This window comes from Oncorhynchus nerka, linkage group LG26, assembly GCF_034236695.1.
Source record: "Oncorhynchus nerka isolate Pitt River linkage group LG26, Oner_Uvic_2.0, whole genome shotgun sequence".
Lineage (NCBI taxonomy): Eukaryota > Metazoa > Chordata > Actinopteri > Salmoniformes > Salmonidae > Oncorhynchus > Oncorhynchus nerka.
The window spans coordinates 15,031,373-15,051,626 of record NC_088421.1 but is presented as its reverse complement, the minus strand read 5'-3'; the positions used below and the strand labels follow the sequence as shown (position 1 = coordinate 15,051,626).

General features: G+C 45.7%; 1 protein-coding gene and 1 long non-coding RNA gene across 5 annotated transcripts in view; one reads left to right on the top strand and one right to left on the bottom strand.

Moving 5' to 3' along the window:
• Positions 1-26: 26 nt before the first annotated feature.
• Positions 27-20,254, bottom strand: part of LOC115110548 (sphingosine 1-phosphate receptor 2-like) — a 30,543-nt gene continuing 10,315 nt past the window's right edge. For all 3 annotated transcript variants that reach the window (XM_029636304.2, XM_029636302.2, XM_029636303.2), the window contains exon 2: positions 27-3,508. In XM_029636304.2, coding sequence (XP_029492164.1) covers positions 2,220-3,341 — 1,122 coding nt within the window. In that variant the 5' untranslated portion in view covers positions 3,342-3,508 and the 3' untranslated portion in view covers positions 27-2,219. The remainder of the gene's footprint in view (positions 3,509-20,254) is intronic.
• The window catches only part of LOC115110550 (uncharacterized), a 36,231-nt gene continuing 22,617 nt past the window's right edge, over positions 6,641-20,254 (top strand). Inside the window, exon 1 of one of the 2 annotated variants that reach the window (XR_010461188.1) lies at positions 6,641-6,983. This is a non-coding gene — a long non-coding RNA (uncharacterized LOC115110550). The remainder of the gene's footprint in view (positions 6,984-20,254) is intronic. The other variant, XR_003860648.2, reaches the window with a different exon arrangement.

Sequence of the window (20,254 nt, the reverse complement as noted above, 5' to 3'; positions counted from 1 at the left end):
AAAACACACACACAAAACGCATTGGATTCTTTTGATACTTCATTTATTTGATAAAAAGGAATGCATTTAAGAAAAACAAATGATGTACCACTATTAGTGTTTAATATGTACCGTTCTGACACAGGCATAGTGCTACTGGACACACAAGACATTCCATACATGAACACAGTTCATACATACATACATACATACTGTACATACTTACATACATAGTTATTCATATATTTATACAGGGTTAGACAACACATGAATGAAGTGATAGGTAATGTTTGCGTTGTCTTTTAAGAAACCCGGGAGAGCGCAGGCAGTCAGGCAATATGGAAGCTGCCATATTGCTTTCACTATTCCTATTGGTCTGGCCTAGCCCGGAATCTACATTCATAGGTTCAGTTTATTGTGAAGTGAAACAATTGTAACAGAGCATATCAGTTTGGATTCCAGGCTAGGGCTCGCTGTCTAACTAGCAGGCTGTAAAAACCTGCATGGAAATATGAGGACCAGAAGCGTGGCCAAGTGAGAGTGAGTGTGTCTGGACAAAGGCAGATGAGGTTCTTCCTGAACAACAGCAACCGCTTTATGAAACACAGGACTTCCTGTCGTTAGAGGAATTAAGAGTTTATTTAGGCGTCTTAAGAGAATAAAGAGGGCGACCTCTCTTGAGAAGGGAATGGAGACCCCCGCCCCCCTTGAAACTGGATCTTCTCTCGTTTATGGAGGGGGATTATTGGGATTGGGGAAGATGTGTCTACTCTGGACGAAGCCCATGTCTTCCTGTGTTGAACAGGACTGTACTATTTTTCAACCATTCTACCTGGACATGCTTGGTGGTGATATTGCTGCTATTTGTTGTGGTCTGTTTTTAAGACTTCGCAGTGAGATTGACCTACCCTGTTTAATCCCACTCTCTGCACATCAATGACAAGTCAATGATCAATAATACTGTCAAAAATAGAGCGGTCTCGCTCCAAACACTTCAGACTTACATTCAGGCCCATTCCCCTGGAGCAAGACCCAATAATAACAGAAAGCACACTCTGCCACTGCGTTGCTACAACTTTGTTTGGTTATGGGCTGCTGGGTAGCTGTAATTGAATGAAATTTATCAGTGCCAACTCACTTCAAGAAATCGGTTTTCTGATTGGGCCTTCCTCTTAGGAAACGTTAGTTACAAAAGACAACAGTAAAAGCGAGAGGGACAGATTTAAGTGGGCGGAGAGAGAGAGAGAGAGAGACAGAATGTTAATGAACAAGCTGAACTTACTGGAGTACACCAATGCACATTAGTTCTTACAAAGGAGTTAGAATGTCATGCAATATACGTAAGCAGAGTACTTTTGTTTTTGCAGTTAATCAAAGGGATCTATGCATGTTTATATATGAAGATATATAGCCCTGGTTTAGAGGGGTACTTGTAAGGGTTTTGGCCTGCATGGAGTGCAGTACTGAGTGAGGACTAGTCACTGCCTGGGTGCCTCATGTCTCGTCTGGCCTATGAGTACTGTATGTATGGATACATATATAATTCACTCAGGGAAACGTCTGTGGTTGAACCTTTCAAGAGGGTGACAGCCATAAACAATCACACAACGCTTACATGTCTACAAAGTGCAATATGTGAAAGCTTTACCATTATCAGGGCGCAGTAAAACACTCCAACAACTCAGCATCACGATGATGTATATGGTGTCTGTGGATTTGGCTTTCCATAAGAGAGTCTGCATACATGTAAAACAAGTCGACATGCAGAACATTAATTATGTATCGTTATAATCAAGACTCCCTCAACAAAGATTGACTCCACTCTGTGAAAGTCTCTAAGAAAATGTTTAAAACATTGTTAAAAAATAAGATTAAAAAAAAAAGTCTCAGCTACGATTGTGAATTCATTGAATAATAGTGAATTCACTCTCGAGGATGATTGCGTTACCACGCTCTTGTGGTGAATCGGTTGAATGCTGATTGTGAATTCACACAGGTATGATTGTAATGAGAGTCAACGATGTTGTGACATCTCTCCAGACAAACAGACAAGACGGTCTTCTGTGTGGCAGGTCTGGAGTGGGGATGGGGGGGGGTTCACAGGTGTGCTTTCCTCTTTAAGTCTCTTCAACAGCACACAGCCCCATCACACATACTATCCCTCTCACACACCCAGTCGAATAGACACACGCACACACATTCACATTCAGAAACACACACTGTGTGATTATAGCATCGAGTCAGACACAGGTGGTGCACTCTGCCTGCATGATGGGCGTGGTCTGGTGTTCGTGTTTGTTGGTACAGTGCTCCATAGAGCTGGAGCTCTTGAGGGGCACCAGGCATCGGTCAGTGGGGCGCCCGCTGGTCAGCAGCCCCCAGCAGCACAGCACACGCAGGAACTCTTTTCTCATGTCCTTACTGCGTAGCGTGTAGATCAGCGGGTTGAGTGCCGAGTTGAGCGTGGCGATGCCGAAGAAGATGTCTGCCTTGGAGAGGACGGGGCAGTCCAGCCTGCGGCAGGAGGTGTCTAGGAGGAGGACTGTGAAGGCGGGCAGCCAGCACACGATGAAGACGCCCAGCACGATGGTGACCGTCTTCAGCAGGGCGTAGGCCGGAGAGTTGGTGGCCTCCTGGTGGCTGGAGCGCACGATCAGGTAGATGCGCACATAAAGGATGCCGATAGAGAGCAGGATGATGCTGAAGATGGTGACCACAAACAGGATGTACTTCTTAGAATAGAGAGGCAGCAAGACCGAGCACTCAGGCAGGTTGTTGATGCAGTTCCAGCCGATGATCGGCAGGCCCCCCAGGAGGATGGAGGTGACCCAGCACGTCCCGATCAGCAGGAACATACGACACGTCCTGTTGGAGCCGTACACCCTGACCTTGGTGATGGCGATGTAGCGCTCGATGGCGATGGCCAGCAGGCTGAAGACAGAGGCGGCCAGCGCTATAAAGGCTGTGCCCTCCCGGATGAACCACTGTACCGGCACCAACTCAAAGGTCCTTGGCCCTGATAGGAAGATGTTGGCGATGTAGGCAGAGCCGGCCAGCAGGTCGGAGAAGGCTAGGTTCCCGATGAAGAAGAACATGGCGGAGTGGAACTTCTTGTTGCGGAACACGGCAATGAGCACCAGCAAGTTCTCCAGAATGATGATGCTGCAGATGATGACGAAGACGATGTTGAGGGAGCTGAGCTGGGCCTTCCCGTTGGTGCGCTCCTCCAGCTCCTCCGAGGTCATGTCCTTGGCAAACACATAGTAGGCATGGATCAGGGTCCGGTTGTAGTACTGGGAATACTTGCTCTTCATGGCAACAACGGGGTGGCAGAGCACGGTGGCTTTTCGACAAAGAGTCATTCACACAGTGGTGTGGTGGCGGTAGAGCTGGTCTGGGCCGATAGTCATTCTCTCAAGAGGAGACGTCTGGGAGTCAGGGGGAGGACGCAGGGCAGGCAGGCTGAGGGGAGGGACTGTGCCCGTCCCAGAATCACGTCTCTGTGGCCCAGGAAGCCTGGTTGGGTCACCTGCAGAGAAACAGAGAGACATGGTCAGGATTACTAACAGGGCATATAATAGTGTGCATTGTGTGATTTTAACCAACTATGAGTAGGCATTGCCTACTAATCGTCTACTAATTGGTTGATATCATTGGAAACACTTTTTTACTACAAAACATATAAAAAGCACAATTTTCACACGTTGATGTTGGGGTGGTGCTGGAGATAACAATGAAGTTTAATATTTACAACTTTTTTCCCTTTAAATAATCATTTTAAGAGGTGGAAAAAGGTTGATTCAAGTGTCAACTCATCTAGGGGAGACAAAGTAATGAGTTGGTCTGTGTTACAGTGAAATAGTTTATTAAGGTCAGACTTGCTTATGACACAAATCAGAGCAGTTGTGTGTGATGTGTGTGTGTGACTGATTCTTACTGCCATAGGGCCTGCTTTGGCCTGTGGACCTTTGGTGATCAGACATGTCTTAGGGTTCAAAAATAGATCCAATCCGGACAGATCTGGCATCTGCCTTTAGCCACAACTATCCCCTGCGCATTACACAGCGAGGACTGTGTGTTACCACATGTGCTACTGCTGCAAATACACTGTGTACTGTGTCCTTTTGCTACATCTCCAGCTAAACACCCACACAGACAGACAGTTGCTTCTTTTGTCTGTGCAACAAGATTGGAATGGCAGTAAGGAGATAGTGTATTAGTGTTGAGCATTGAGAGACTCCAGGGCAAGGTTTACGTCATCATAATAACCTATCATGAAGAGTTACACTCTTTGACCAATCTGGAACTGTAATTCCTAGGAAAATCAGTACGAGGAAACATAGGAAACAAGACATTCCAGAACAGTAAGCCTAGATAATTCTGCAGACAGAGATCACCTGTAGGCTGTAGCCTCAGAACCGAATGGTCCGTCAGGCTAGAACAGACAGCAGTTAGGTCTGTCTGTCTACCGAGGATATTCTGCTCACCATTTCTAAGCACCTTGCCGTCAACACTCTGCTCCGTCACACCATCGTTGTCCGGACTGAGCAACATTTAACTCTATTGAAGTCCCTCTAACACCAGCATAGCAGCATAGATCGTGGATCAGCCAGACTAGGGCCAGGGGCAAGCCTCAATGTGATGACCCCCCAAACACTGGAGGGCATATCACAAGATGGGGACTTTCCAGACTTGTGGGAAGCATATTATTAACCAATCTAAAGTGAAATTTAAAATCTATTCTCATGGTCATTGGTTAAATGATGGTTAATAAGTGATAAGCAGTAATGGACAGTCACTACCATCGTGGGACTTTATTTAGTTTTATTCTCTGTTCCAGCATTCAACCCACATAATGCTTTGTGCATTTTAATGTTGTGTCTTTTTAAACTGTGATTTATTTTTGTATTATCTAACTGAAACTAAACCGACCTCAGCGTAGCTCTCTTATCCAATAAAACGTTTGTCTGTCTGACAGGAAGAGGTTTTGAGTGAGTTGTGTTTTTAGTCTCTGCGACTGTAGACTTCGTGATTTATAGATCCATACCATAGTGTGTTTGTGTGCATCTATTATAGATCTATAATGGGTCAACAGAAACCACGTCATGGCAGTACTTGCTGTAGATACTATGTATGATGTACAGTAGCTTCCAAACGTTGTTAGGTTACAGTTAAAATTGATTTGATGAGGGGAAAACATGTTTTATTTTATCTACATAACAATACCCCATAATGACAAAGTAAAACAAGTTTTTCGACATTTTTGCTATTTTATTAAAAATAAAAAACTGATAACATTTATAAGTATTCAGACCCTTTACTCAGTACTTTGTTGAAGCACCTTTGGCAGCGATTACAGCCTGGATTTTGTCTTGGGTATGATGTAACAAGCTTGGCACACCTGTATTTATTCTCTGCAGATCCTCTCCAGCTCTGTCAGGTTGGAAGGGGAGCGTCGCTGCACAGCTATTTTTTAGGTCTCTCCAGAGATGTTCCGTCAGGTTTATGTCCGGGCTCTGGCTGGTTCACTCAAGGACATTCTGAGACTTGTCCCGAAGCCACTCCTGCGTTGTCTTGGCTGTGTGCTTAGGGTCGACCTTCGTTTCAGTCTAAGGTCCCGAGTGCTCTGGAGCAGGTTTTCATCAAGGATCTCTCTGTACTTTGCTCCGTTCATCATTTCCTCGATCCTGACTAGTCTCTCAGTCCTGCCGCTAAAAAACATCCCCACATCATGATGCCACCACCACCATGCTTCACCGTAGGGATGGTTTCAGGTTTCCACCAGACGTGACGCTTAGCTTTTAGGCCAAATAGTTTAATATTGGTTTCATCAGACCAGAGACTCTTGTTTCTCATGGTCTGAGAGTCTTCAGGTGCCTTTTGTCAAACTCCAAGCGGGCTGTCATGTGAGGAGTGGCTTCAATCTGGTTACTCTACCATAAAGGCCTGATTGGTGGAGTGCTGCAGAGATGATTGTCCTTCTGGAAGGTTCTCCCATCTCCACAGATGAACTCTAGAGCTCTTTCAGAGTGACCATCAGGTTCTTGGTCACCTCCCTGACCAAGGACTTTCTCCCCCGATTGCTCAGGAAGGTTCCAAACTTCTTCCTTTGATGGAGGCCACTGTGTTCTTGGGGACCTTCAATGCTGTGTACATCTTTTTGGTACCCTTCCACATTTCTGTGCCTCGGCACAATCCTGTCTTGGACAATCTACGGACAATTCCTTTGACCTCATGTCTTGGTTTTTGCTCTGACATGCACTGTCAACTGTGGGACCTTATATAGACAGGTGTGTGCCTTTCCAAGTCATGTCCAATCAATTGAATTTACCACAGGTGGACTCCAATCAAGTTGTACTAACATCTCAAGGATGATCAATGGAAACAGGATGCACCTGAGCTCAATTTCGAGTCTCATAGCAAAGGATCTGAAATATGTAAATAAGGTATTTCTGTTTTTGCTGAGGAATTGTTTTTATTTAATCCATTTCAGAATAAGGCTGTAACGTAACAAAATGTGGAAAATGATAAGGAGTCTGAATACTTTCCAAAGGCATTGTATGTTTCAAGCCCCATTGCTTCCTGACTTTATACACTGCATTGTGTCTAACGGTCCTGCTGAGATAGAAATCTCTCTTCCTTCCTGCACTGACATCTTTCATGCTCCATCTCACTGCATTTGTGTTGATACCGCAGAGACACTATTGACACTTGGCGTCAAGGGTGATAACCTGTGGTCAGGGACCGGGGTGGGGGAGGAGGCGTTAAGGGGAGGGAGTGCAGAATGGAACAATCCTCCAGACAGCTAGCAGAGCTCTCAACGAGTATGCTCACCACACCATTAGACGGGCCAAAAATGGAACCCGACAAGGCAACCAATCACAGCAAAGATGGGTCCTACCCAGCGTGGGACTATGATGGATAATGATAACCCATAACCCTCTGGCTGCTCTAAAACCTGAGAGAGATTAGCTAGGAGGAGGAGAGAGATTACTACTACAGAGGTAAGATTGTGTCTGTCTGGTGCTTTGATGCGAATACAACAGCTTTAATGTGATAGATGGGTAGTGTGAAGTAGAGGTCATCTCAGATCTGGAAATTTAGATCCAAATCGAATTGGATTTGTGAAATTCCCATCTGACATTTTTTGCAAAATCAATACCCCATCCGATTCGGGTTTCCGAGGTGGACCAGATCCGACCCAAAATATGTCAGAGAAATTTCAATACCTGAACACTTCTCCGTTGCGCAAATACAGCTGTGTCTGTTCCAAGCTCATTGGCGTGGGAAATTGTGAGGGCCCAGTTGAAACAAGTTAGTCAACATGGGTCAGGATCCCTGTGGAATGCTTTCAACACCTTGTAGTCCATGACCCGACGAACTGAGGCAGTTCTGGGGACAAAAAGGGGTGCAACTCAATATTGTTGTTCCTAATCTTTTGAACACTCGGGGTACTGTATATGTATGTACGTCTCTGTGTGTCCATGTGACTGAGTGCAGTTATACAAGACGATGTTGTGTCTGAGGTATCTCAAACACTGATGTCTAGGTTCACTGGTTTCCCCTGCAGCAGGAGAAAGTGGAGCTGGGTAGCTGTGAGTGCTGCAGTGACAGCAGGTGGGTAATGGAACAGCTATCTGGGAGGGGAGCAGCAGGCACACACACACACACTGCTAATTGGGGCTTATCAGGTGTTGCTGGGAAAGGGAAAACACCACCTGGGGCTTTTGTGAGAGCATAGCAGGGAGCTATCAGTGGGTCACATGACCACTATGCCGGAATGGGGGGGCTTGGTCTCAGTGTGGGGTTAGGAACCAGATAATTTTGTCCACCAGCTGGCTCTCTCTGTCGAACCACCTAGTTTTACAGCGCCTCAGAACGGGTCTTGACTGGAAGTCTATGGTAGGAGCGGACGAAACAACCGCTGGTTTTAATTGGCTGATCTCTCAGTAATAATTGGCTGATCTCTGTCCATCACCATCTCGCTTAACCCTTAGAACCTCCCCCCTACATTGTGGACTTCAAAGTGCGAGCAACGCAGGTGAGTTTGGAAAATCTGAAAGTACGCATCTTAGAAATAGTTTTCACGTTTAAAATGTAAATGCCTGAACTCAGAATCAATTGGTTTAATGAGAGAGAACATTTATTTTGATTGACGATTTTGAAGTCCTGTCTACTACACTTCCCTTTCAAGTCCCACTTTGTTGCACAGTGTTACCTAGCTCTCTGCACCAGTCGAGCCCGGGGAAACCAGAGAATAAGGTCTCAGAAGATCTTTACTATTCGGACTCCTGAATATTCAGCATGGTTCATTTGAATATCTTACTAAATACACATTGCGTGATAAACTTTGAGCAGCTTTGATTATGTAAGACGGATATTATTATCTGGTTGTTTTAGTTCTGATCATTTGTGGATGTAAAACAACTTGGTGTTGGAGACACACTAGATGGGCTACATGGTCACAAACTAAACTCAGCAAAAAAAGAAACGTCCTCTCACTGTCAATTGCGTTTATTTTCAGCAAACTTAACATGTGTAAATATTTGTATGAACATAACAAGGTTCGACAACTGAGACATAAACTGAACAAGTTCCAAAGACAGAAATGGAATAATGTGTCCCTGAACAAAGAGGGGTCAAAATCAAAAGTAACAGTCAGTATCTGGTGTGGTCACCAGCTGCATTAAGTACTGCAGTGCATCTCCTTCTCGTGGACTGCACCAGATTTGCCAGTTCTTGCTGTGAGATGTTACCCTACTCTCGCACCAAGGCATCTGCAATTTACCGGACATTTCAGGTGGGAATGGCCCTAGCCCTCACCCTCCGATCAAACAGGTCCCAGACGTGCTCAATGGGATTGAGATCTGGGCACTTCGCTGACCATGGCAGAACACTGACATTCCTGTCTTGCAGGAAATCACACACAGAACGAGCAGTATGGCTGGTGGCATTGTCATGCTGGAGGGTCATATCAGGATGATCCTGCAGGAAGGGTACCACATGAGGGAGGATGATGTCTTCCCTGTAACGCACAGCATTGAGATTGCCTGCAATGACAACAAGCTCAGTCCGATGATGCTGTGACACACCACCCCAGACCACGACGGACCCTCCACCTCCAAATCGATCCCGCTCCAGAGTACAGGCCTCGGTGTAATGCTCATTCCTTCGACGATAAACGCGAATCCGACCATCACCCCTGGTGAGACAAAGGGAGCACTTTTTGCCAGTCCTGTCTGGTCCAGCGACGGTAGGGTTGTGCCCATAGGCAACGTCGTTGCTGGTGATGTCTGGTGAGGAGCTGCCTTACATACCCTCAGTCTAGCCTCTCTCAGCCTATTGCGGACAGTCTGAACACTGATGGATGGATTGTGCGTTCCTGGTGTAACTTGGGCAGTTGTTGTTGCCATCCTGTACCTGTCCCGCAGGTGTGATGTTCGGATGTACCGATCCTGTGCAGGTGTTGTTACACGTGGTCTGCCACTGCGAGGACGGTCAGCTGTCCGTCCTGTCTCCCTGTAGCGCTGTCTTAGGTGTCTCTCAGTATGGACATTGCAATGTATTGCCCTGGCCACATCTGCAGTTCTCATGCCTCATTGCAGCATGCCTAAGGCTCGTTCACACAGATGAGCAGGGACCCTGGGCATCTTTCATTTGGTGTTTTTCAGAGTCAGTAGAAAGACCTCTTTAGTGTCCTAAGTTTTCATAACTGTAACCTCAATTGCCTACCATCTGTAAGATGTTAGTATCTTAATGACCGTTCCACAAGTGCATGTTCATGAATTGTTTATGGTTCATTGAACAAGCATGGGAAACCGTGTTTAAAGCCTTTACATTGAAGATCTGTGAAGTTATTTGGATTGTTACGAATTATCTTTGAAAGACAGGGTCCTGAAAAGGGGATGTTTCTTTTTTTGCTGCGTTTACATAGCTTTGATAATGACCCCATATCTAGGCTATGCAGCATGAGCATACATGTTTGGTGATTCGTCTTCGGCTCCTTTCTTGATGCAAATGTGCTCCCTGAAGCGTTTTTTGATTTCCTGTCTCTGATTGACACCTGAGAAACGTATGTCTGGTGCTTGTCTTCCTGTCTCTCGCTGCTGCGTTTTACCTCTTATTTCCTCTCACTCTTTCCATCCATCCAGCTCTCTCTCTCGCTCTCTTTTTACACACTCACAATGGTGACACCATTCTCCAGCCTGTACTGTATGGCCGAGACCCCTGGTTCTGCAGTAGACCATTGAACACTAATGTGGGTTAGAGTAGGGCCTTGAGCCATGGAAATACAGAAGCCTGAGGCTTTAGGTTCTTGCACCAGTGTAAAACCTGGCAGTGGAGCCACATGAATCTCACATAGCACACAGACTTGTTCTCTCATTGGATCTAGGCCTAATCCCTCAGTGTAATCTTTCATCTCAGTCACTCTCATCACGTCCTGTTGTTGAAGGTAGGTAGGTAGGGAAGGAAGGAATCGTGGCAGGTGTGTTTTGGTCTTGATGCTGAGCATGTGTTTATCTGTTATGGCTACAGCATCAGGGATCTGACAGTGATGTATGAGGTGTCAAGACAGTGCACAGCTTTGACTCGTGCCGTATGAGGTTCAGGACTACAGAGCAGTGGAGCAGGAAGCCTGCTGCTCTCATGTCCTGTCTGTCAGCTAGTTGCCGTGGAGACGTCTGGGCCTGTGTGGCACAGGGCAGGGCAGATCAAGGGCGAGACAACAGCACTGCAGGTAAACCAGCCCATCAGGTTTCACACACTGTCAAATCCCCTGGTCACAGAGATGTCATGTGGCACGCCAAGGTCTCCACGGTCACGCACAGTCTGACGGGACCTTGAGCTGCCGTCTACGAGCAAAGTCGGAAAACAGTCGGGAAACTCTCCTTAGAAATCTGACTGAAGAGACCTAACTGAAAGATGAGCTGAGGGGAAGGAAGAAGATGTGATGTTTTGGAAGCAGCATCTTCTCTTGCTCTGTTCAATCTCAGCCGTTTTTAGAGAGCTGGTTTATATTGGCTCCTCCAATAACAACATCATTACCGTCTGCAGTAGTAATGTAACCTGATGTAATTACACTGGTGCGGCTGGCAGAGGCACTCAGCCTCAAGCCCTGATTTCTCTCTACTTATGGACACAGGAAACCGGGGGGACGGGCGGAGACCTGATGCTATGAATCCGATAAGGAAATAGGAATATATTAATGGAATTGAATCAACTGTATTGTTCCACAGAGGGGACATTGGATTTGACCCCAGCATAAAATGGGCATACATCAGCACACGTCCAACGGTTAATACAGTTGCAGCAGCCCTATTGGGAGTAGTCTGACCGGGGAGGGAGTGACTCCAGCATGGCTTGGTGTGGCTGTGTTATTCAGGCTGGAAGGCAGAGCTCCTCCACGCCGAAGGAGACTATTGTTCTTTTGTTCCTGCTTGAGGAAACAGCAGAGCATTCTGGTTATTATTAGTAACCAAGAGCAGCTGTGTGTGTGTTCAACCTGTGTGTGTGTGTGCAGCTGGACTGGTGTGCTGCTCTACTCAGTTCTCTGTGTGTTGAGTATATACTCTTAGGTGTGTGTGACCGAGTGTATAGGGCTATGTTCAGTACATTTCATTCCTGTGTACGGTGCATGGACAGGCACATGACGTTGAAGCTTCTATGTGGGGGTCTGGTGTGTGCTGGTATCAGTGTGTGTTTTTGTGAGTGTGTGTGTGTGCACGAGTGCGTGTGTGTGTGTGTGTGCTGGTATCAGTGTGTGTTTTTGTGAGTGTGTGTGTGCACGTGTGTGTGTGCACGAGTGTGTGTGTGTGTGTGCACGAGTGCGTGAGGGTTTTGTGTGCGTCACAGATGTCTCAGATTCCTGCCTTTGTGTTCAGATGCCATTCCACATGGGCACGCCGCTCTTTCCACTCTCCCCAGCCCAGCTCCTCTCTCCACCCTCGCCGAGGTTTGTCACAGCCCAGTAGACAGGACGACAGTTAGACTACCTAGCTAGCTACCCAAACAGCAGTAAAAGCGTTTAGATTAGTGAAATGAAGCAGGCAGCAGCAGCTCAGGCTGTAGAGAGGAGGCGTGCAGTGAAAGCATCAGGATCAGGTTACTATGAGCTGTTCTCCAGACGCATCTCGTTACCGTCAACGTATTTAAGAGCTCAGACTCTAATCAGCTTTCCAGAACATCTTTACTGCTGGACAGCTTTTATTTTTGTTTTAACAGAGCCTCCTCCTTTCAACACTGTTTTGACATTTGACTACTGATTCCAAGCTTTCTTTGTGGACAAGTGTGTTATTTGCATACATTTGATTGCAAGTCATTATTTAAACTGTATCATTCAAATGAACAAACGGCTTAATTTGAACTCATTATTGAATGTAAATGTTTAAGGGTAGAGTGGATCTGAAAACCAGTAACACACATCAGCTAATTAAAATGTTATGACCCAACTGTGGCTTTTACATTGACTTTATTTCAATATTTCACCTTCCAACAGGACAACGACCCTAAACACACAGCCAAGACAACGCAGGAGTTGTTTTAGGCCTATTTGATGACTACATTATTTCATTGTAAGTCATTATCTCATCTCTGCAGAGCTGAAAGTGACATATTTGAGTTGCTCTTCAATGTAAATAAGGCCCATTTTATGACTGCTGAATACCAACTAACACACTTGTACACTACATGATCAAAATTATGTGGACACCTGCTTGTCAAACATCTCATTCCAAAAGAATGGGCATTCATATGCACACAAACTATTTTCATACAAATCTGTAGACGTTCTACAGACGATCAGTGACACTTGTATATCACCCTTTACCAGACAGCGTTTTCCAAATCAGATGACACCCCCCCTGGTCTCTACTTTACACACAGACACCAGCTACACTCTCTTCTATAGCGACAAGTCATTACATAGTGGAAACGGGCAGGGAAGGACAAGCCCTCTACAGCCCACTGACTAAACAGCCCCAGACAGTTAGCCACACACTGAGCTTAGCTTCACAGTCAGGATGTAGTGGGACTGAATTTGCTGGTGATAGCAGGTGGCAGCAGTGTGTCTCTGCTCTCTCTCCACATCCCTGAGCCCCAGGGCTCCATCCATGACATGAAGTGATTTCACAGCCATCACTGCAGCATTGATTGCCCTCAGTCTGTTCCCAGGGCAAGGCAGAAGCAGAGGCAGAGCATTCAAGTTCACAAAACCAGCAGGACCAGGGGCAGAAACACGATTTGAATAGTCTATCTGTAGATGCTCTACAGACTATCAGCAACATTTCAACTAACTAACTAGCTACTAACCCTAGCTTTAACCCTAACCTTAACACTTATCCTAGATAGGTCTGAGTTCCATCTGCAATCACAAACAGAAGAGGTTTTATCTCAGGGTGTTTTCCCATAGGGAACATACATACAACATTAACAACCCAATTGTGAGGCGTAAATGAAATAACACTAACTGCTACATTAACCCAGGGTAAGTCTTCAGGGCATTAGTCATGCAGTCGATTGGTGGTGGTGGTGGTGGATGATCTGTGAGAGAAAGAGAGAGAGCAGTGAGCCTCCCCTGGCCTTCTTCCTGCCTGGTGTTATCTCCTCTAAATGGCTCAGTGTTGACAGGCAGGCTGATAACACCCACAACCGCACAGCCATGCAGCCAGGGCTGAAACCCACACCAGGAGAAAAAAACACACAAATAGCAACACACACGACTTCCACCGAAGGTGGCTCCTCTCCCTGTTCGGGTGGTGCTCGGCGTCAACCTTTTCATTTGGTTGTGTCCGTCTTGTGTTTCACCTGTGTTTGATTTAGGGTAATTAGGGGGGGGGGTATTTTATCTCGCCATACCCTCTGGGTTTTGTGCGGGATTGTTATGTTTGCTGGTATTTAGTTTGGGTTGCGTTTTCTTGTGTTCTGTTGAACAGGTGTTTTTTTCCTGGACGGGGTCCGGTTGTTTTGAGGCTACTGTTGTAGTCCTGTTCCTGTTCTTTGGACTTGTTAATAAAAATGCCCTTTTTCGAAATTTTGCTTTCTCCTGCGCCTGACTCCACACCCACTTCTCCTTGGGGAGATTGTTGACAAACACTGAAACGCCACACAACAACACACGCCTGCTCGTGGACCAGACACAGAGATACACACAGACACCTGCAAAATGCCAAAATAAAAATATTATCACTCACACAGACACACCAGCATAATCTTATCTATATGCATACCACTTAGACACTGATATTCACAACTGTTTAGAGCTCAATTTCCTAAACAAAGGAAATGGCTATGGTGAAATCTCCACGAGCAGTCTCTGGACTTTGGACTGGAGAGTGAATCACTTGGTCTGTCTGTGATTTGACCTTTGACATACAGTTCTGTAGCACCTGGCTTTGTGGAGCTGGCTACATCGTGGACTGACTGATTGTGGGGGAGTGAAACTCAGACTCCAGAGAGAGACGAGGCTCTGTCGTTGAGAGACTTGCACTGTTCATATGACCGCCAGGCAGCTAAATGAAACAAAAAAACAGAGGCGAGAGGAAGAGAGGCTGTTTCTGTGTCGCTCTGTGACTTGTACTGTAGAGAGGCCGGACGGACCAGTGATATGAGATGGAAGCCTGCAATATCTCCGTTTTAAGCTTTAAGAGGAATTCCACAGGGGATCTTAGTGCACATTCGGAGAAAGATTTTTTTAAATATGGTGGAAAAACATCTTTGTAGCTTGCTTTGTGTAAACTTACCAAACCATGTCCGAGACAAACACATTCCCCTGGCTCTTCACTTGGACGTATTGTTTAGAATAGTTATAGTGAAACATTAGTCCAGTAATGATCATTGAATATTTACATTCATGCGTTATCACTGCATAGCTATAGTAGTACAGAGTCAGATAGCTTCTACTGATGCAGAAAAAATAGCAGAAATATATTTTAGAGATCTACTTCTGTTTTTTGTTACAGAAGTCTAATTTGCAGAGATGCTAACTTCTTCCCTGGAAGGCACATTGTTTTTGGCTTCAAAGACAGAATGTCTTCCTCTCCCCCCTTGTCGTATGATGTGGGGATTTGTTAAAATCTTGCTGAATGATAGGTCATCTTGTAATTAGGGATTGACCTTCCCCTCATCAGCAGATGACAGTTTGAGCACAGCCTCTTTTGGGGGTCTAGTTTCTGTCTGCACAGTTCGGTCAAGAAGCAATGTTTACTTTCAACGGATGGATATGTGCCCTTCTCTCCCTCCACTTGAGAGGGACAACTGAAGAAGGGCATCGTGCAGCATTGCCCCTACCCAAACGGGAGGGGCAATGCATCAGAGGGGGTGGCGCCTTAGAGGCAATTACTGTAATACATTTACCCTCAGTCCATTCCTGTCAACCCCTGTCCCACGGGGCACACTGCCAAATTATTCATATTCTTACGTCGCACTATTCTGCATATTTCTCTTTCATCAGTCGTCCTGATTTAAAGGGACCACATTTCCCTCTCTCCGTGTCCCCCCCCCCCCCTCCTCTGGTATACTTTACACTTACCACAGAGATCAAAGCACAAGGGCACAAAGAGCTGACTTAGAACACATCTGGAGCAGACATGTTCTTACAGTTCCGTATTAAGGCCTCATGACTCCATATAAAAGGAACCAACCACTCTTTGGTTTGAGGCTCGTCATGACACCCTGAGCCGTCTTCACACCACATCATTTCAACACTCATTTCACACGAAAAGGTTTGCAACAACCTGAGCAGTTATAAGTTGGCGACAGATTTGTATGTGAACAGACTAACAATCAGCACAAAGAAAATATGTGAATTTCCTCACCAGTAGTGTGTTTCAACCAAATGGACTTGTGGATAAAAAAATCAGTGCGATGACATTGTTTTTTGCTTGTACCAAATAAAAATCTAAAAAGTTTAATGGGTTTCCATTAAATTCAACTCTCCCAATAGTGTTGTCACAAAATGTTTTGTTAAATAGCACATGTTCCTACTCTAGTCTTGGCACGTGGACTCACAGATACAGTGAGGGTAGGCTAGTCTACATGATGAGATTATTATGGATAAGAGCGAGAATATTTTGTATTTGTCAAACGGTGGTCAAGCATCGATCATCATGTCACCAGAATAAGACCCCAAACAGTTATTGGAAAGGAGCATCAAGCTCCACCCTGTGAAGTTCTTATTTCACCTGTAGCCTAATAAACTGCATGGTTTCCTGAGTCGTAGTGGGAGGACCACACACATATCATTGCGTGACTCCAAGTTTACTTTGATATGATGGTTATTATATCAATATTTGCACATAAAAAGGTGTTTCCACCTCCATTTCTCGCATAATACATTTTACAGACAAAATTATCTGTTATCTGCATTTCTGCATTATCTGCATTTCAAAATTGTACCTACACTTTGTTTCCATCATAGCTGTCGTGATTTATTTTTTATAAAAGGTATGACTATACTTGCATAAAAACTGTGGACGGAAACGTGGTTAGTGTCACAAAGGAAGCGTGGTAGTAAAAGATAACAGTAGGCTAATGTTCTCACAGCACTAAGACACGTACACACTAGTCACATTACTGGTAAACCACAGAGGCAAGGCTCGGAATATTTACACTCAGCCCGGAGGCCTGCTTGTCTCCATCCAGCTCTGAATATTTACACTCAGCCCGGAGGCCTGCTTGTCTCCATCCAGCTCTGAATATTTACACTCAGCCCGGAGGCCTGCTTGTCTCCATCCAGCTCTGAAACTGAAAAGAATGCGAACGCAAGGCTCAGTAGTTTCAACAGGACAAGTCAGTCTCGAACCAGTATCCTGGCTCGCTCAGAGCAGTGTGTGGGGGGGGGGGACAAGGAGCTCTGTTCTTCTGTTGGACCTGAACAGAACCGGTTGGTCTTGGTCAGAACCCTTCAGTTTGGAACAAGGTGTTCCATTATGGGTCAGATCTGGAACTAACAGCTGAGCTCAAGGGAGGATGAGGTGTGCTTGTTTCAGGTTTCAGCAGCGCTGCTATTCTCACATCTCTGTGTTGTTGTTTAACAGTCAGGTACTCCTAAACTAATAGGCTTTGAATGCACATTCAGCTTTTCTTTGTCCCAGCTCCTATTCTGACCCGATGCTCGAACTTGGACTCCAACCCTACTCCGATTCTATTCTATTGCCTGGCTAGGATACGGTGTGTAATGAGGGTTTGGGATAGCACACAGCATCCATGTGCACAGCATGCATGTGATCGTGCATGTATGCATGTTAATGAATGTAAGCACTATAGAAGCAGATTCCAAATGCTTTGACACATCTCTATGTGTGTGCAATATTAGTTGTGTGTGTGTGTACACAAATTGGTGGTGAGGGTGCAGGCAGTGACTGTGGCACGACAAACTGCATGCTTGTTCCTCTGATGTTCCTGTGATCTTTCTATGCATCAATAACAGCAGACTGTCACGGGACAGAGAGCTGGGAGGCCACAATAGAGGAGAGGGGGATGGTGCCAATGAAAGAGATGAGAAGTGTGGAAAAAAATATGGTAGAATCTATAGGGCCGAACAGAGGGGGACAACGCAGTTCTGATTGCTTTTAGATTCTGTTTTAGATACTGCATTGAAGCCTTCCGTATTTTATTAATAAAGACCTGTATTCAGAGCTTTGCTGTCAGAAAAATACATGGTTGCCTAGTGAGAGAACACGCTCTACGAACATTCAACAAAGTTTTAGACAGGATGACATTTTCTTTAGAAAAAAATATCAAGAGCTAGCCAATGTGTCTCATGAAAAACAACGAGGATATTTCGACATCCAGAGACCTCCCGAGCACTGACATATAAGAGCACCAATCCCCCCTGAGACTGGACACATACAGTTACAGTACATGGTAAAAGCAGACCACATACAGAGGCAGAGAGAGCTGTACGGAAACAACCCAAGAGGTTCAGTTTCAAGTCACATGCACAAGTACAGAGAAATGCCTTTCTTGCTAACTCAAAGCCCAACAATGCAATAATCCATAACAATTGAATACTAGAAGAATAATATATATATGATATACACATTAACGTAAATAACGTAAGAAATAGGCATACTATATAAGGCAAATATTTAAAAAGTCAGTTCCAATACCATATTTACAGGTGCAGGGATACTGGAGTGATGGAGGTAAATATGTATAGGGATAAAGTGACTGGACAACAGGATATGAGATAAACAGAGCAGCTTGCATGTGAGTGGGTGTGCAGAGTCCGTATAAATGAATGTGCATATTATGTGTGAGTGAGCGAATGATGGAGCGAGTGTTTGTTGGAGTGACAGTGAGTGTGCAGGGCCCTGTGAGTGTGCAGGGCCCTGTGAGTGTGCAGGGCCCTGTGAGTGTGCAGGGCCCTGTGAGTGTGTAGGGCCCTGTGAGTGTGCAGGGCCCTGTGAGTGTGCAGGGCCCTGTGAGTGTGTAGGGCCCTGTGAGTGTGCAGGGCCCTGTGAGTGTGTAGGGCCCTGTGAGTGTGTAGGGCCCTGTGAGTGTGTAGGGTCCTGTGAGTGTGTAGGGCCCTGTGAGTGTGTAGGGCCCTGTGAGTGTGTAGGGCCCTGTGAGTGTGTAGGGCCCTGTGAGTGTGTAGGGCCCTGTGAGTGTGTAGGGCCCTGTGAGTGTGTAGGACCCTGTGAGTGTGTAGGGCCCTGTGAGTGTGTAGGGCCCTGTGAGTGTGCATAGACTGTGCAAATAGTGAAATAAAAGGTAAATAAAGATACAAGTTAAAGTCTGTGTAGCTATTTGGTTAGCTATTTGTCAGTCGTATTGCTTGGGCATGGAAGCTGTTCAAGAGCCTGTTGGTGTCAGACTTGATACACTGGCACCTCATGCCGAGCGGCAGCGGTTGGGTTTTTTGATGACTTTCCGGGCCTTCTTTCACACTGCCTAACAGAGGTCCTGGATGGCAGGGTTGTCTGCGATAGCGCTGTGTGCGGTAGCCATGCTCTTTAGTTTAGCGCCAACCTCAGTGTTAATCCAGGGCTTTTGATTGAGGAAGTAGCGAACCCTGACCGTGGGTACAACGTTGCTGATGCATTTTCTAGCGAATTCATTGACGGAGGTGGTAAACTCGTCAACGTTAAATCGGTGGAGTCTCAGAACATATTACAATCAGCGCTAGCAAAGCAGTCCTGAAGCATACCCTCTGATTCTGGTGACCATTTCTCAACGGAGCAAATTGCGGGTACTTCCTGTTTCAGCTTCTGCTTGTAAACAGGAAGCAAGAGTACGGAGTCATGATCTGATTTGTCGAATGCCAGACGAGGGAGGAGATTGTATGCTTGCTTATGGGTAAAATAGCAGTGGTCTATGACTTTCTCCCCTAGTGGCGTTGGAGACGTGTTGATGGAAGTGGGGCATCGCGTATCTTAGCGATGCCGAATTAAAATTGCCGGAAACCAGAAAGGCGGCCGCTGGGTGTAGGGCTTCCTGCTTGTTTATAGCCTTGTACAGCTCGTTAAGTGCCAGTTTATTATTTTGATTGGCCTGAGGTGGTATGTATACAGCAGTCACAATAACAGCTGAAAAGATTTGGGAGTTTGCGCCATGCTACGACTATTTCACTGGCTTGCAACCTCTCTAAAAGGTACCTTGATGGAACAGTTGTATGTGTGTATATTTGTGTATGTATGCTATAATATTAATAGTGAGCAGGTCTGAAAGTAGTCTGCCATGCTGTGGGGGTATGGTTTCGAGGGCAGTGAGAGAACGGCTACTTGACTTTGACCGGGAGCAGAGAGAGGATCTCACAAGAGTTACAACATTTGACCTGTTGTCATGTTTGGTTGAGACAAACATTGTCCATTTCAAATTGATCTGCCAACTCCTATAAAGCATTCTGAACTGCTGCATGACCTCACTCCAGTTCAGTTACTCGTGGCATGTGTTTTTCTTTGTGCAGTTCACTTAAAATCCCATTTCAGGATGACAGTCCGTTAATAATGAGAGGACGTAGGCCAGCCAATACAGAGTCTGTCAGTCTGCCACATCCATCTTTATTCCTAATCACACATTAGAGATGTATCGCCAATACGTTGTTAATGGAACAGACCTTCTTTCAGAGTTCGAAGTCTCAGTAAGCAGGTCAAACACTGCTCTAAGAACTTTAATCTGAGCTTCTCCCACTTGAACAATCCTGAAAGGCCTGACTCCAACTCCTTGTCTCCCTCCTTCTCCATGTGAGGGGGGGGGTTGAAGAAGCACAGCTTTTCTTCCAGCTGCACAAACAAAGCCAGCTCAGAATAACAATGGCTGCCAGAATGGAGGGATG